Source organism: Rhinoraja longicauda, chromosome 28 (genome assembly GCF_053455715.1).
Source record: "Rhinoraja longicauda isolate Sanriku21f chromosome 28, sRhiLon1.1, whole genome shotgun sequence".
NCBI lineage: Eukaryota > Metazoa > Chordata > Chondrichthyes > Rajiformes > Arhynchobatidae > Rhinoraja > Rhinoraja longicauda.
The window spans coordinates 25802267-25820808 of record NC_135980.1 but is presented as its reverse complement, the minus strand read 5'-3'; the positions used below and the strand labels follow the sequence as shown (position 1 = coordinate 25820808).

Below are 18542 nucleotides of genomic sequence, written 5' to 3'. Positions count from 1 at the left end.
GTGCACCCTTAGATTACCAAACAGCCATGTAATCTTGTGGGATCCTGAGATTATCAATGCAACTGGACCATAAAGACCAGTTAGAGGGGACACACTGGGCTGTTGTTCTATGAACACTTTGAAAATAGAAAATTTTATAAAAACATTCCATTTGACCAACTTTTAATAATCGATTTTTTTGTGTTCTTTTTTTTAATAATCACTTAAGGATATCTCTCTGCCTCGCCCAAGAGCAGACTTCTGTATGATTACAATCTGCTGCTACTGCAGATCAATAATCCACAATAAGTTTTAATATCTAACCAAACCCTGTCTGTGTGTAACCCATATTGAAATAATCTGTCATCGGGAATTGCTTTTCCAATGTCTGTTTATTACTGCAGTGTACACGTGTCTGACTGCAATGTTTAAAGCTTAGTTTCAACCATTTCATGATGGGATGCATTTTCTAAGTATGGCACTAGCAGGGGGTTGTATAAGGATAAAATGATGTGCTCTGTTTTCTACAGAATAGTCCTGTTAATACAACCTCATACGTTATTAGTGTGCTTTTCAGGTTGAAGATGCCTTGTCATACCTGGACCAGGTTAAGATGCAGTTCGGGAACAACCCGGCCGTTTACAATGAGTTCCTTGACATCATGAAGGAATTTAAATCTCAAAGGTATGCAGGCAGCCTCAGTGCATTGCCACCTCAGTCTGAAGGGAGCAATTCGTATCAACCCACTAGCCTGTCCGATTATTGTCCAAGCAACCCACTTGATGTGTTGGGAATTCGGGAGATTGTGAAAACGTTGCCTCGTGACGTTGTTAACTCAATTGTTCTTATTTTGCCATCTGCGATAAGGAAAAGTAAATAAAGTTCCATCGGGAGCCGGGAACACAAAGACACTAGTGGGAGAGTCTAGGACCAGAGGGCACAGCCTCAGAATAAAAGGATGTACCTTTGGAAAGGAGATGAGGAGGAATTTCTTTAGGCGGAGGGTGGTGAATCTGTGGGATTCATTGCCATGGACGGCCGTGGAGGGCGTCAATGGGCAATTTTAAGGCTGAGATTGAGAGATTCTTGATCCGTACGGGTGTCGGGGGTTATGGGGTGTAGGCTGGAGAATGGAGTTGAGAAGGAAAAATAGATCAGCCATGACTGAATGACGATGTAGACTTGCTGGGCTGAATGGCCGAAGCCTGCTCCTATAACTTATGAGCATAAGATATGGTCTGTAAATTTGAACATGGCTGTTCCAGTTGATGTCAGAAAGCACAGCTTAACACAAATGGGGGGGGGGGTTCTGAATCCTCAGAAAGATGCGGATTAAATGGAGCCTTCAGAACTGAGATTGATAGCCTCTAGTGGTAGCTACCGGCTTCTTGCTTCTTGCTGGTAGCTAACCAGAAGAGATAGAATGCAAGCTAGAACATGGAAGGGAGACAAGGATTGGTTGAAAACCCAATTTAGTTATGAAGCAAAAGTCCAAAATTCCCCCTCCTGCTACCGCATCACAAATATAATGTAATTTCTTATCATCCTCCCAACTTCCCAGTACCACGGCTTTATTTCTCTCTCCAGTCTACTGAACAGTTCGATTGATCAGATAGGAGTAGAGCCCCAAGTATTTAGTGTTTAGAGGAGCGACGCTGATCGTGTTGGCAATCTGATGAATCTGTTGCTCTTTGACTGTTTGAGGGGTTTGTGGTTCTATCACACTTCTCAACGCTTTCACCACTAAATGCTTCTTATTCTGGATTGCAGCATCGACACACCTGGTGTAATTGACAGGGTTTCCCGGCTTTTCCAGGGACATCCCGACCTTATTCTGGGATTCAATGCCTTCCTGCCACCGGGCTACAGAATAGAGATTCAGAAGAACAAGACAGTGAGTGTGCATGGACCCACCCCGGCTGAGACTCAGGTGTGTGTGCATTGGTCATCGTCCATGGTCCCCAGTAGCCCAGCCGAGCGGACAGTGTGTCTGTGTCCACAACCACGCTTTCCTAATTCTTTAATGACACATTCTTTAAGAAGTGTAAGAAAATAACTGCAGATGCTGGTACAAATCAAAGGTGTTTATTTCACAGAATGCTGGAGTAACTCAGCAGGTCAGGCAGCATCTCAGGAGAGAAGGAATGGGCGACGTTTCGGGTCGAGACCCTTTTCAGACTGAAGAAGGGTCTGGACCCGAAACGTCGCCCATTCCTTCTCTCCTGAGATGCTGCCTGACCTGCTGAGTTACTCCAGCATTTTGTGAAATAAATATTCTTTAAGAAAACCCATTGTAAATAGGTACGGGCAGGAACCAAAGGGTTTTGCTTTTCACTGCTGGTTTTCTGCAAGGAAATTTTTGTTTAACCGATTATTGTCATGTTTACTGAGGTACAGTGAAAAAGGTTTTTGTAACGTGCCAACCAGTTGACTAAAAGACGACATAATTACAATCCAGCCATCCCCAGTGTACGGATACAGGATAAAGGGTCCAACATTTATTGCAAGATAAAGTCCATTAAAGATAGATCAAAGGTCTCCAATGAGGTAGATGGGAGATAGACACAAAATGCAGGAGTAACTCAGCGGGACAGGCAGTATCTCTTGATAGAAGGAATGGGTGACATTTCAGGTTGAGACCCTTCGTCAGGATTCAGGGGAGAGGGAGATTCAGAGATAAGGAAGTGTAAGGTGTGAAAACAAGACATAGGGGATGGAAATCAAGGAAAATGTAGAAAAGATCATTGTTAGCTGGGAGAAGGTAACAAAGCAAACAGATAAAATGTAAACGTGGACAGTCAGATTGGTCGGAGAACTGGGATGGGGGGAGGAATGGAGAGAGAGAGCGAAAGCAAGGGATACTTGAAGTTAGAGAAGTCAATGATCTTGCTGCTGGGGTGTAAGGTGCCCAGGCGAAATATGAGATGTTGTTCCTCCAATTTGCGCTGGGCCTCACTCTGACAATGGAGGAGTTATGTCTACTTTGATGAGGTAGATTGGAGGTCAGGACCACACTCCAGCTGGTGAAAGGATGGTCAGTTGCCTGAAAATAGCTTGGAAGAAACTGTCGCTGAATCTGAAGTTGGGATTCTCTCACACCAGAGTCACTATAAATGCCATGTTTTATCTCTAGTGTAAGAAAATAACTGCAGATGCTGGTACAAATCGAAGGTATTTATTTTGACAAAATGCTGGAGTAACTCAGCAGGTCAGGCAGCAGCATTTCAGGAGAGAAGGAATAGGTGGCGTTTCGGGTCGAGATCCTTCTTCAGACTTCACCCCTGTTTTATCTCTAAATACTCAACAGAGCTTTATTTGTCATTCGGTACCAAGGTACCGAACGAAACTACATAGCAGTCACACACAAAAAAGAACACAAGACACATGACCCCAACACAAACATCCATCACAGTGACTCCAAACACCCCCTCACTGTGATGGAGGCAACAAAACTTCCACTCTCTTCCCCACGCCCACGGACAGACAGCTCGTCCCCGACCGACCCGCACAGTCCCCGCAAGGGGATGGAAGTCCCCGTGGCCGAGTCGCACCGGGCGCTGAGACGTCTCGCGGCCGAACCGGGCGGTGGAAGGCCCCGCGACCGAGCCGTGCGCAGCTAAGTCCCGCGGCCGAGCCACACCGGGCGATGTTAGGCCCCGCGGCCAAGCCGCACCGGGCGATGTTAAGTCCAGCGGCCGAGCCGCACCAGCGATGAAAAGTCCCGCGGCCGAGCCGCGCCGGGCGATGTTAGGCCCCGCGGCCCGGGCACTGTTAAGTCCAGCGGCCGTGCCGCACCAGCGATGTTAGGCCCCGCGGCCGAGCCGCACCGGGCACTGTTAAGTCCAGCGGCCGAGCCGCACCAGCGATGTTAGGCCCCGCGGCCGAGCCGCACCGGGCGATGGAAGGCCCCGCGGCCAAGCCGCACCGGGCACTGTTAAGTCCAGCGGCCGAGCCGCACCGGGCGATGGAAGGTCCCGCGGCCGAGCCGCACCCCGCGCTGTGAGGAAGAGACCTAAAAGAGAAAGGTTTCCCCCACCCACACCACCACCCACACCACCACCCCCACACATACACAACCAAAAAAAAACAAAAACCATCCCAACACCGACACACAACAAAAAAAAAAGAAAAAAGACGAACAGACTGCTAGCGAGCCGCAGCCGTTAGGCGCCGCAACTTCCGCTTCTTGAGCTTAGTTTGACTGTGCAATGTCTAGAGACACAGCATGGAAACAGGCCCTTTGGCCCATGGAGTCCATGCCAACCAGTGATCACCTGTTCAGACTAGTTTTATGTTATCCCACGTTGGCAACCACTTCCTCCACACTAGGGGCAAAGGACAGAGGTCAGTTAACCTACAATCCCACACGTCTTTGGGATGTAGGAGGAAACCTGCATGGTCACACGGAGAGCATGCAAGCTCCACACAGACTGAGCCCAAAGCCAGGATCGATCCCGGGTCTCTGGCGCCGTGAGGCAGCAGCGTTACCAGCTGCCCCACAGTGCCGCCCTCTAATGGGCCCCCCGAGCTGAGGCTGCCAATTATTTCCATCCACAGGTGCTGTCGGAGGCGGCGCACGAGCGTGCAGCTGCCGCGCCCACCAATGCTGCCGCCGCTCCAGTGTCCCGTGCCGACTCTGCCCCGGCCCAGAGCCCTCTGCTGGGTCACAAGGACGAGCACACGGACCGCCGGCCCATCCGCGAGGACTTCACTCCGCGTTTACTGGATCACCACGACGACATAACATCCAACGATCCGCATCCCGTGGAGTTCGACAACGCAATTAGTTACGTGAATAAAATCAAAAACCGCTACCTAGAACGCCCTGAGGTTTACAAATCCTTTCTGGAGATTCTGCACACCTATCAGGTAAAAACCGAGCTATCGAACTCTGGGATTCTGCTGTCCCAACTCGTATTTATACATGCCCTTAATATGGCAAAACACTTAATATTCTTTACAGGGGTGTTTTCAAACTATATTGGGGATGTGACAAAATTCTTGATAGGAGTTTGATTAATCTAAAGAGTTGCCTTAAATAAGGAAAAAGGCAAGGAGTTTGGGGAAGATCATTTTAGATTAGTTTAGAGATGCAGTGTGGAAACAGGTCCTTTGACCCACCGAGTCCACACCGACCAGCATACGCCGCACAATAACACTATCCTACACACACCAGGGACAATTTACAATTTTACCAATCCAATTAACCTACAAACCTGTACGTCTTTGGAGTGGGAGGAGACCGGGGCAGCCGGTGGCATAGCAGTAGCGCTGCCGCCTTACAGCGCCAGAGACCGGGGATCCCGACTACGGGTGCTTGTCTGTACGGAGTTTGTACGTTCTCCCCGTGACCCACACTCCAAAGGCCTTGAGGTTTGTAGGTTAATTGGCTTGGTATAAATGTAAAATTGTCCCTAGTGTGTGTCGGATATTGTTAGTTTGCGGGAATGGCTGACGGTGCGGATTCGGTGGGCTGAAAGCCTATTTCCGGGCAGCATCTCTAAATTAAACTAAAAACTAAGATGCTGTCTGACCCGCAGAGTTACTCCAGCTCTGTGTCTATCTTCTGCTCTTTTTTAGTTGGCTTGGACAAAATGGTGCAAATAGCCTCCTTTACTGTGCCATGAACATCAATGATTTTACAAAGGAGACTGCTGCAGGGCCCTGGGTCTTCAAAAGGTTTGATTAAGTAAATATAGATGCAGGGGCGTCCAAAACTAGGGACTATAGGTGAAAGGTGGTCTTGAATGAATCCAATAAAGGATTTTCTTTACCTTGCGAGCAGTGTGAATGTGGAGCTTTAAAGGGGAATCTCTGTTAACATAAAGGAAAGATAGAAATGGAAGAATGTGTTGGTTGGGTCAGCTGAGGAGAAATGGTGGATCCGCGTGCGGTCATAATCACCGCACTGTTGGACTGATTGGCCTTTAAGTGCTTTACAGCATCTAATGCCGGAGAGATTTCCGCATGCAGGAATTATATGCTGTACTCAGAGACTTGAGCACTCTCAATGTTGATGGAGATGCCTCCTTATGTTCAATCAGCACCACTCTCAGTCACACTGTTCCATGTTCCAATAATCACCCGTCCCTCTCTCTTGCTAGAAGGAGCAGCTGATTGTGAAGGATACTAAGGGGAAACCTTACTGTGGCATGACGGAAGATGAAGTCTTTGCGAAAGTTGCCAATCTGTTCCGAGGCCAGGAGGATCTGCTGACTGAGTTTGGCCAATTTCTTCCAGATGCCAAACGATCTCTGGTACGTGACCATTCCCACTCTCCTCCCCGCCACACCCACAGTTGAGAATTTTTCCAGACATTGGAGGTCAATTGAAGGGTCAGGAATGGACCACATTCGTTTGCCCTCTGTGTGAAATTTTAGGGTGAAATCAAAACCCTTTTCTCAAATGACACAACGCTGCAATGCTTTTTTCCCCCATTTTGTCTCCAGTTAACTGACAGCTTATTGTATTATGTATAACTATTTGTTTTGTTGTTACGTTAATGTTTCTGTAAAGTCGTATTTCTGTAGGAATCACATTGTTCTGTCTCAGGGCCTAAGACAATTGAGCACTCTTGACTAACTTGGTGGTAATTCTGTTGTTCGGTCAGGCGGGCAGTTTCATGTTTGAGCGGCCTGATTGCTCCGGGTTGTGATTAGCACGGGTGTCGAGGGTTATGGGGCGAAGGCAGGAGAAAGGGGCTGAGAGGGAAAGATAGATCAGCCGTGATTGAATGGCAGGGTAGACTCGATGAGCCAAAGGGCCTAATTCTGCTCCTAGAACTTGTGAACATATGAACCTATTTACTGTACAGCTTCCTCCGCTTCATTGATTCAGAGTTTAACTTGGTGAATGGCCAATTCATCATAAATCAAGATATCCTACCCGTTCCTATAATATTATTCCAGAACCTGAAAATTTTAATCAGCACTCAGGGAGTTTGTATTATAAATCCGGACTAACCCCACACCGCAGGACGAGGTGAATGTTGCATTCTCACAGGTGGACGCTTTTCAAATGAAATAATTGAATTTCATCTCAAATATTGTCACCTTCAGTACTAATTTTCCAGGTATGGGCATTATGCACTTCCCACTTGAGGAGGGATAATGCAAGAGGAAAGTATAGTAAATGGTAGGACCCTTGTGGACAATGATGTTCAGCGGCATCTTGTGGTGTAAGTTCCTAGCTTCCTGAAGGTAGCAACACCATTGCATAGGGTGGTAAAGAAGGTGTATGGAATGCTTGCTTTCATCCATCGGTGCACTGAGTTTAAAGGTTGGCACACTCATACTCATACTTTATTAGCCAAGTATGTTTGCAACATACGAGGAATTTAACTTGCCATACAGTCAGACCAATTAAAAGCAACAGAACACACAAAATACATTTTAACATGAACATCCACCACAGTGACTCCTCCACATTCCTCATTGTGATGGAAGGTGAAAAAAAAAGTTCAATCTCTTCCCTTCTTTGTTCTCCTGCGGTCGGGGGCCTCGAGCCTTCTGTTGATCTTGGCTCCCGTAGCCGGCGGCGTTTGGGCCCTCCGCATCGGGGCGATCAAGGTCTTGCATCGGGGGGGGGGAATCTCAGCTCCCCCACGCCGGGCGATTGGATCCGGGTCAGGGCTGGTCGAAACATTCCTGGAGGTTTCTCGACATCGGTCTCTACCCGAGACTGCAAGCTCCTCGATGTTGAAATCCGCAGGCCGCGGTTGGAGCGTTGATCCCAGGCAAGGGATCGGCTCCGATGGTAAGTCCACGTCCCCACAGTGGGGCTCAAAGTCAGTCCCGAGCAGGGCCGCCAGCTCCATGATGTTAGGCCGCAGAGCGATCTGGAAAACAATCGCATCTCTGGCAAGGTAAGAGATTGAAAAAAGTTTCCCCCGATCCCCTCCCCCACCACCTACATAAAACAAACCAGAGAACATTAACACAAACTTCTAAACCATGCTAAAAATAACAAAAAAGACAGAAGAACAGACTGACTGTTGGCAAGGCTGCCATCGCTGACGGCGCCACCTTGTGGAATGTAATTAGACCATAACACATTGGAGCAGAATTAGGCTATTGTGCCCATCGAGTCTGCTCTGCCATTCGATCATAGTTGATCTATAATTTTTCCCGCTCAACCCCATCGTTCTGCTTTCTCCCCATAACCTTTTGACGCCATTTCTAATCAAGAAGCTATCAATCTCCGCTTAAAAGACACCCAATGTCTTGGTCTCCACAGCTATCTGTGGCAATGAATTCCATAGATTCATCACCCTCTGGCTAAAGAAATTCTTTCGTATCTCCATTCTCGTTGTAGCTGTGTAAAACTGTGATTGGGCCACATTTGGAGTGTTGTGTGCAGTTCTGGTTGCCACATTATAAGAATGATGTGGAGGCTTTGGAACGCTAGCAGAAGAGGTTTGCCAAGATATTGACTGGAGTGGAGTGTGATAACTACAAAGAGGTGGGACAGACTTGGATTGTTACTTTGGAGTGTTGGAGGCTGGGAAGTGTTATGAAGCTTATAAAATTCACTGAGATAGTCGGCCTTTATTCCAGGATGGAAATGCCAAATACTGGCAGACATAGATTTAAGATGAGGGGAAATATTCAATGGAGATGTGTGAGGCATCTTTTCACTCCGAGAACGGAGATACCTGATTCACACTGCCGGGGGAGATGGTAGAAGCAAAAATAATAGCAGTATTTACGAGGCATTTAGACAGACAGACAGACAGATCGCGTGAACAGACAGGGAATGGAGCTATACGAACCATGTTGGATAGAGTGGATGTGCAGAGGATGTTTCCACTAGTGGGAGAATCTGGGACTAGAGGTCGTAGCATCAGAATTAAAGGACGTTCTTTTGTGATGGAGGATGAGGAGAAATTTCTTTAGTCAGAGGATTGTGAATCTCTGGAATTCTTTGCCACAGAAGGCTGTGGAGGCCGTCAGTGGATATTTTTAGGGCAGAGACAGATAGATTCTTGATTAGTACAGGTGTCCGAGGTTATGGGGAGAAGGCAGGAGAATGGGATTAGGAGGGAGAGATAGATCAGCCATGATTGAATGGCGGAGTAGACTTGATGGGCCGAATAGCCTAATTCTACTCCTCTCACTTACGACCTTATGATGTGCATGCAGATGGACTTGGTTAAATTGGCTTTGTGGTCAGTGCAGACAAAGTGAGCTAAAGGGGCCTGTTCTTGTTCTACAGTCTATGATGTCAGCCTGTGAGTAATGGTGGAAAGAAGATGATATTCACAAGTTTATAGTTTGTGCTTCACTCTTTAGTGCACATCCAGCTACTGTTCAAATCACTGCTGTTTCTTTGAGATTTGAAGTCTCCGTTTTAATTCCCAGTTCACTGGAGGCGCTGCGTCTGAAAAGGATGACAATAGAATGGCCGACGATGACGACGGATCCAAACACTCGCAAAGCAGGAAGCGTTTGCGAACCTCGCTGCTGCCCCAAGTGCCTCCCCCGCTCAAGGTCAGCAGCACACTCGTATGTATTTCCGTGAATGTTGTGGTGAGGAATCACCCTGTCCGTTTCCATCTTGGTGGCCACCTGCAATTTCGGGCTCAAAACGTGCCCTTCAATTCTTGAACATTGTGCAGATTGGATTAGTTCTCACCACTCGACCGTGTGGGGGAACGTCCTCTCAGCATCTAAATGACCAAGGTCGAAGACTACCTTTAAGGTGGGGTGATACAAGACATTTCTGATTTTGTTTCAGTTGTCATGTTACTAACTGTTTAGTTTAGAGATACAGCGTGGAATCAGACCCTGCTGCCCACCAAGTCCATGCAGACCGTCGATCTACCGTTCATACTATTTTCTGTGCCCCATTTTTGCATCCATTCTTTAGGGACAATTTGCGATTAATAGAAGCCTTCAAAGTTCAAACCTGCACACCTCTGGAATGTGGAAGGAAATCTAAGCACCCAGATCGAGCCTGGGTCCCTGGCGCTGTGAGGCAGCTACTTTACCACTGCACCACTGCCGCCTTCCCTACTCAAGCAAGTCACACAGAGGCCAATTAACCTATAAACCCGGGATATGGGAGGAAGCTGGAGAGAGCCCACGCAGGCACGGGTAGAACGTGCAAACTCCCATGTAGACAGCACCTGGGGTCAGGATAGACTACGGGTCTCTGGTGCTGTGAGGCAGATGCACTACCAGCTGTGCCTCTGTGCCATCACCAAGCCATCATTCATCGCTCAGTCTGGTACAGTGATTGTTGTCTGGTGCAGCTCTTACACCATTTTTGTCTTTTCCGCTCATTGCTCCAAATTGATTGAAATGTTTTTCAGAAAAAGCTGAAGTTATCCAGTGTGAAGGACCGGTCATTGGCCTCTGCGGGCAAGCATGGCACCTTGCGAGAGTTCAGCTTCTTCGACAGAGTGAGTTTGCCAACGTCGTGTCGGCACTGGCTGGCATTCTGATTTATTTCTGAAGTGGGGCAGGAACAGGGAGACCTGAAACATTCAGTTAGGCTTGAATTAAAATATTGCGTCCAGTTCTGGTTAGTTGACAGATAAACTAACCTCATTGTGACCACAGAGTAAATTTATTTCTAGAATGTTACTAGGAATAGGAAAGCTCAGTTATAAGGAGAGAATAGAGGAACTGGAGACATTCTTCTTTGAAAAGGGACGAGTTTGAGGAAATGTAATAAACCCCATTATCGTCTTGGTGAAATAGGGCAAACATTTCACATTAGCTCAATCATCAGTTGTCAGATCCAGAAAAATGCACCCAAACTTGTCAAAGGAAGCAAGGGGAGAGGTGGTGGCAGCTCGAACAAACATTTTCCAATCCTCCGGCACGTGTAGTTTGAGTTTATTTTATTGTCACGTGCAACGAGGTACAGTGAAAAGCTTTTGTGGCGTGCTAACCAGGACTGGTTAGTGGTGCTGGAGGACTGGAGAGTAAGTAATAAACAAAATTCCTGCGTGTATTTAACTTCCGAGGTTTTACAAATCCGTAGTCAACCCCCTCTAGTACTGTATTCCTGATGAGACTCCTCTGTGGTGCAGGCTGGCAGAAGCACTGAAGTGAGCATTGTCACTCCACTCCCTGCATCTGTCCCGACCCTGATCCTTTAGCCTGTGCAGCCACCAATATGGTTCACATTATGTTTAGGGCAACATTTCCGATAGGAATCTATTGAATCTATTGGTGGGACTATTTGCACGATAGAAACTTTATAAAGCAACACTCAACTCTCCACAGTTGATCATTTCAGCGTGTATTTGTCTTTTGTGTCATAGTCATACAGTTTGGGAAAAGGCCCATCAGCCCAGCTTGCCCACGCCAACCAACATGCCCTGTCACACCTAGCTGCGTTTGGCCCATATCCCTCTAAATCTGTTGTATCCATGTACCTGTCTAAATGTTTCTTAAACGTTGCGATAGTACCTGCCTCAACTATTCCCTCCGGCAGCTCGGTCCATACACCCACCACCCTTTGTGTAAAAAAAGTTACCCGCAGGTTCCTGTTAAATCTTCTCCCCCTCATCTTAAACTTATATCCTCTGGCTCTCGGTTCCTCTTAGGTGGAACAGATACCCCACTTGTTAACCTCTCTAACCTTGTTCAACATTGTAATCCTTGGGATTGATTCTGGGATCAAATTATGTCAGGGGCCAGGCTTTCAGAAATGCCCCCATCTCACTGTTGCCCCTTCCTATCTGAAGCAAAATGGTAACAAGACCACAGTTTGATTTCAAGGCCATGTGTCTTCCGTTGCCATCGCAGTAAGCAAGCATAAAGCGTCCTCACGTTTGCTGAACAATATGTGACCGTTTTATTTGTGGCTATTTATGGAATGGACCTTCCTTGAATATGAAGAGATTATGTTTTTATAACAGTGAAAGGGGATAAGCAGATCAAAAAGGGATAAAGGAAAAAGTGATCGCAGATCAATTAGTATCATGAGTGGAGCGATTTTTGGGAAATATTCTTAGAGTCACCCGAGTGGAAACAGATTAACAAATAGAAACATGAAATAAGAAAAGATTAGGGATTGAGATCTCTGAATATGTCTTTCAAAGTGGCCAGCACCAGCTTGATTGCCTGAATGACAGGCTCCAGGTCTGAGAGATTATCTCTTTCCAGTCACTTGTTATTATCACCTCATTCCAGTCACAGCTTATTATTGTCATATGGCATGAGATATGGTGGAAAAACTTAGCGTTGTGTTCAGTTTAAGCAGATCATACCATAAATAGGTAGGTAGGCAGGAATAAAAACTGCAGGCGCTGGTTTAAATCGAAGGTAGACATATACTACAACCTTTTTTTTATGTTGCACTAACTTGGTGTGTGTACGTATGTATGAATAAATATGTATGTATGTATGCATGTATGTGCGTAGCTACCTACCTACCTAAGGCAGACACAAAATGCTGGAGTAACTCACCGAGTCAGGCAGCATCTCTGGAGAGAAGGAATGGGTGACGTTTCGGGTTGAGACCCTTCTTCAGACTGATCCAGTCTCGACCCGAAACGTCACCCATTCCTTCTCTCCAGAGATGCTGCCTGACCCGCTGAGTTACTCCAGCATTTTGTGTCTGCCTTAGGTAGGTAGGTAGCTACGCACATATATGCATACATACATACATATTTATTCATACATACGTACACACACCAAGTTAGTGCAACATAAAAAAAAGGTTGTAGTATATAGTGTTACATAAAACACAATATAGTATATAGTATTCTACTATTTAGTAGATGTCGGGCAGAGAGCGGTTTTCTTGCCTTGTGTGCCACCATATGGTGGTGAGTTTATGGAAAGAGCTGCTAGTTGAGGCAAGTACTCTTTTAAAGAGCAACAGAAGATAACAAAAAAGGCAATACGGGGAGAAAAGATGAGGTACGAGGGTAAACTAGCCAATAATATAAAGGAGGATAGTAAAAGCTTTTTTAGGTGTGTGAAGAGGAAAAAAATAGTCAAGGCAAATGTGGGTCTCTTGAAGACAGAAGCAGGGGAATTTATTATGGGGAACAAGGAAATGGCAGACGAGTTGAACCGGTACTTTGGATCTGTCTTCACTAAGGAAGATACAAACAATCTCCCAGATGTTCCAGTGGCCAGAGATCCTAGAACTGAAGGAGATTCACATTAGGCAGGAAATGGTGTTGGGTAGACTGATGGGACTGAAGGCTGATAAATCCCCAGGGCCTGATGCTCTGCAGGAGGTGGCTCTAGAAATTGTTGACGCATTGGTGATCATTTTCCAATGTTCTATAGATTCAGGATCAGTTCCTGTGGATTGGAGGGTAGCTAATGTTATCCCACTTTTTAAGAAAGGAGGGAGAGAGAAAACAGGAAATTATAGACCAGTTAGTCTGACATGGAATGTTGGCCTTCATAACAAGAGTAGTTGAGTATAGGAGCAAAGAGGTCCTTCTGCAGTTGTACAGGGCCCTAGTGAGACCGCACCTGGAGTACTGTGTGCAGTTTTGGTCTCCAAATTTGAGGAAGGATATTCTTACTATTGAGGGCGTGCAGCGTAGGTTTACTAGGTTAATTCCCGGAAAGACGGGACTGTCATATGTTGAAAGACTGGAGCGACTAGGCTTGTATACACTGGAATTTAGAAGGATGAGAGGGGATCTTATCGAAACATATAAGATTATTAAGGGGTTGGACACGTTAGACGCCGGAAACATGTTCCCAATGTTGGGGGAGTCCAGAACCAGGGGCCACAGTTTAAGAATAAGGGGTAGGCTATTGAGGACGGAGATGAGGAAAAACTTTTTCAGTCAGAGAGTTGTAAGTCTGTGGAATTCTCTGCCTCAGAAGGCAGTGGAGGCTAATTCTCTGAATGCATTCAAGAGAGAGCTAGATAGAGCTCTTAAGGATAGCGGAGTCAGGGGGTATGGGGAGAAGGCAGGAACGGGGTACTGATTGAGAATTATCAGCCATGATCACATTGAATGGTGGTGCTGGCTCGAAGGGCCGAATGGCCTACTCCTGCATCTATTGTCTATTGTCTATAGCAACATTTAAAAGACAATGGACAAGTGCATGGTTGGGGAGGGTTTAGAGTGATATGGGCTAAACATGGGCATGTGGGAGTTAAGTTGATGGGGCACATTGGTTACCATGGGCAAGTTGGGCCGAAGGGCCTGTTTCAGTACTGTAGGATGTTATCTACTGCTTAGCAAAACACCTATGCACAGAACAGCGCCGAGTCATTTGCCGAGACACCACCGAAAGATCTTTTGTTCTTTGCTCTGTACGGTAGATTTACCTGACATCAATTGAAAGCAGAAAATTCTACGTGGAATGATGTTGGAATGACAAGTGTGTGACTCTTGATTTCTTCCCCCCTCCTCAACCCCCATCCCCACCCACTGATCACCACCCCGTCCCCCACACCCACCCCACCCCGACCCCCACACCCACCCCGTCCCCCACACCCACCCGATTCTGGCTTCCCCAGGTGCGGCGGATTCTGAAGAGCCAGGAGGTGTACGAGAATTTCTTGCGCTGCATTGCCCTGTTCAACCAGGAGGTGGTGTCTGGCTCTGAGCTCCTGCAGCTGGTCACTCCATTCCTGGGGTAAGTCTATGCATCTTTCTTCTTCGCTTTAGAGACACAGCGTGGAAACAGGCCCTTCGGCCCACCGAGTCCATGCCGACCAGCGATCGCCCCGTACACCAGCACTATCCTAAACAGTGGGGACAATATACAATTTTAGCGAATCCAATGAACCTACGTCTTTGGAATGAGGGAGAAAACCGGAGAGAACGCACGCGGTCACAGGCAGAAAGTACAAACTCCGCACAGGCAGCACCCGTAGTCAGGATCAAATCCCAGTCTCTGGCGCTGTGAGGCAACAACTCTACCGCTGCACCCCTGTTAATTGAAGGTTAGAAGCCTCCCACGTTACCTGACAGGGTTTGATCTGTATTGTCCTCCTGACTTCTGCAAAACACTGTCAAGGTTCTTGTTTTTTGCTGCCTCGCCCCTCAGTTTGTGTGATTTGCTGATATAAGACATTTTTTAAGGAAGTCATTTTCCAATATTGCCGTTGCAGTGAGCCCAGTTGTATGTTATTTGCAATCGCACGGTTGGTGTCAGAATTTTACATTTCTTTCCATATGCAGGTGTGAGATTACCGAGGTTAGACAGACCAAGGTGGAAGAAATGAGTTTCAATGATTTAAAGAATTGTCATGTGTACCTACATAGAAACATAGAAAATATTCTAGGTGCAGGAGGAGGCCATTCGGCCCTTCGAGCCAGCACCGCTATTCATTGTGATCATGGCTGATCGTCCCCAATCAATACCCCGTGCCTGCCTTCTCCCCATATCCCTTGTTTCCACTAGCCCCTAGAATTCTATCTAACTCTCTCTTAAATCCATCCAGTGATTTTGAGAAGGATGAGAGGGGATCTTATCGAAACGTATAAAATTATTAAGGGGTTGGACACGTTAGAGGCAGGAAACATGTTCCCAATGTTGGGGGAGTCCAGAACCAGGGGCCACAGTTTAAGAATAAGGGGTAGGCCATTTAGAACAGAGATGAGGAAAAACTTTTTTAGTCAGAGAGTTGTGAATCTGTGGAATTCTCTGCCTCAGAGGGCAGTGGAGGCCAATTCTCTGAATACATTCAAGAGAGAGCTAGATAGAGCTCTTAAGGATAGCGAAGTCAGGGGTATGGGGAGAAGGCAGGAACGGGGTACTGATTGAGAATGATCAGCCATGATCACATTGAATGGCGGTGCTGGCTCGAAGGGCCAAATGGCCTTCTCCTGCACCTATTTTCTATTGTCTATTTTGCTTCCACTGCCCTCTGTGGCAGAGAATTCCACAAATTCACAACTCTCTGGGTGAAAAAGGTTTTTCTCACCTCAGTTATAAAATGGCCTCCCCTTTATTCTAAGACTGTGGCTCCAGGTTCTGGACTCACCCAACATTGGGAACATTTTTCCTGCATCTAGCTTGTCCAGTCCTTTTATAATTTTATATGTTTCTATAAGATCCCCTCTCATTCTTCTAATCTCCAGTGAATACAAGCCTAGTCTTTTCAATCTTTCCTCATATGTCAGTCCCGCCATCCCAGAGATCAATCTCGTGAAGCTACGCTGCACTGCCTCAATTACAAGGATGTCCTTCCTCAAATTAGGAGACCAAAACTGTACACAATACTCCAGATGTGGTCTTACCAGGGCCCTATACAACTGCAGAAGAACCTCTTTACTCCTATACTGAAATCCTCTTGTTATGAAGGCCAACATTCCATTAGCTTTCTTCACTGCCTGCTGTACCTGCACACCAACTTTCAGTGACTGGTGTAAAAGGACACCCAGGTCTCGCTGGACCTCCTCCTTACCTAACCTAACTCCATTGATATAATAATCTGCCTTCTTGTTTCTGCCGCCAAAGTGGATAACCTCACATTTATCTATATTATACTGCATCTGCCACACATCTACCCACTCACTCAACCTGTCCAGGTCACCCTGCAACCTCCTAACATCCTCTTGACAGTTTACACTGCCACCCAACTTTGTGTCATCCGCAAACTTGCTAGTGTTGCTTCTAATTCCCTCTTCCAAATCATTAATATATATACGGAAAACAGTTGTGGCCCCAACACCGAGCCTTGCAGCACTCCACTTGCCACTGCCTGCCATTCTGAAAAGGACCCGTTTACTCCTACTCTTAGCTTCCTGTCTGCCAACCAATTTTCTATCCATGTCAACACCCAACCCCCAATACCATGTGCTCTAATTTTTGTCCCCAATCACCCGTGCGGGGCCTTATCAAAGGCTTTCTGAAAGTCTTTTTTCACTTTTTAAAATCCACTGGCTCCCCTTCATCCATTTTACTTGTCACGTCCTCAAAAAATTCCAGAAGATTAGTCAAGCATGATTTCCCTTTCAAAAATCAATGCTGACTTGGACTTATCCTTTTACTGCTATCCAAATGCACCGTTATTACCTCTTTAATAATTGACTCCAGCATCTTTCCCACCACCGAAGTCAGGCTAACTGGTCTGTAATTCCCCGTTTTCTCTCTCGCTCCTTTCTTGAAAAGTGCGATAACATTAGCTATCCTCCAATCCGCAGGAACTGATCCCGAATCTATTGAACATTGGAAAATGATCACCAATGCATCCACTATTTCTAGAGCCACCTCCCTGAGGACCCTGGGATGCAGACCATCAGGCCCAGGGGATTTATCATCCTTCAGTCCCATTAGTCTACCCAATACTATTTCTCGCCTAATGAAAATTTCTTTCATTTCCTCTACCCCCCCCCCAGATCCTCTGCCCTCCAGTACATCTGGGTACACCTAGTATACCTAGATACGGTGAAATTCGTTTTGCATTCAATTCAGTAAAATCTCACCAAAGATAAGCACAATCTTAAATTAGTGCAAAAGTGTAAGGATTCTAGTGTAAGAATTATAGACTTCACCCAGGGAGTACACAAAGAGTCGCCAAGTTTTGGGTGCCATCTTGTGCCCTTCAGGTTTTGAGTTTGTAAATATAACATAACATAACATAACAACACTTTATTGTCACTCGGCACAACACCGAACGAAATTTCAGCAGTCACAGCAAAAAAAGAAAAGAACACAGGACACACGACCCCAACACAAACATCCATCACAGCGACTCCAAACACCCCCCCACTGCGATGGAGGCAACAAAACTTCCCCTCTCCTCCCCCCGCACCCACGGACAGACAACTCGACCCCCACCGAGGCAACCGACACGCACAGCCCCCGCAAGGGGACGGAAGGCCCCCCGGCCGAGCCGCCCCGGGCACCGAAACGCCCCGCGGCCGCACCGGGCGATGGAAGGCCCCGCGGGCGAGCTGCGCCCCGGGGAAGAGACCTAATAAAAGAAAGGTTTACCCCGCCCCTCCCCCCAACACACCCACCCCCCCCCCCCCACACATACACAGCCAAAAACAGAAACAAAAACCATCCCAGCACCGACACAAACAAAAAAAAAGAAAAAAAGACAAACAGACTGCCAGAGAGCCGCAGCCGTTAGGCGCAGCCAACTCCTCCCCTCCCTCTCCTCCCCCTCCCTCTCCCCCCCTCACTCCCCTTCTTCTCCCCCCGAACTCCATCCCTCTCTAACCCCCTTATTCTCCACCCCCCTCCTTCCACCCCCTCCCTTCTTCCCTCCCTCCCTAGGAGATAGATTTAAACTTTAAAATGTGAATAACTAAAAAATATAACACCGATTTCAATGAAACTATATAAAGTGAGTTGGGCCCAAACCTCTCCTGCATTGGTGCAGCACCTTCTCCTCCCCCATTCCCCTCCTTCCCCTCCCCATCCCTCCCCCATCCTCCCTCTCCCCCCTCACTCACCCTCCCCTTCCTCTCCCCCCAACTCCTTCCCCCTCTAACCCCCTTATCCTCCCTCCCCTCCCCTAACTCCCTCTCCCCCCCTCCCTCCCCTATTCTCCCCCTCCCTCTCCTCCCCCTCCCTCTCCCCCCCCTCACTCCCCTTCCTCTCCCCCCGAACTCCATCCCTCTCTAACCCCCTTATCCTCCACCCCCCTCCTTCCACCCCCTCCCTTCC

The 18542-nt window shown here is 47.2% G+C and overlaps 1 protein-coding gene across 4 annotated transcripts in view; it reads left to right on the top strand.

Moving 5' to 3' along the window:
- sin3b (SIN3 transcription regulator family member B) overlaps positions 1–18542 on the top strand; it is a 58585-nt gene that overhangs the window by 17495 nt on the left and 22548 nt on the right. For 2 of the 4 annotated variants that reach the window (XM_078423671.1, XM_078423670.1), the window contains 7 exons: positions 545–663; positions 1750–1909; positions 4537–4848; positions 6084–6236; positions 9339–9467; positions 10292–10381; positions 14434–14552. In XM_078423671.1, coding sequence (XP_078279797.1) covers positions 545–663; positions 1750–1909; positions 4537–4848; positions 6084–6236; positions 9339–9467; positions 10292–10381; positions 14434–14552 — 1082 coding nt within the window. The remainder of the gene's footprint in view (positions 1–544; positions 664–1749; positions 1910–4536; positions 4849–6083; positions 6237–9338; positions 9468–10291; positions 10382–14433; positions 14553–18542) is intronic. The other 2 variants (XM_078423672.1, XM_078423673.1) reach the window with 2 other exon arrangements.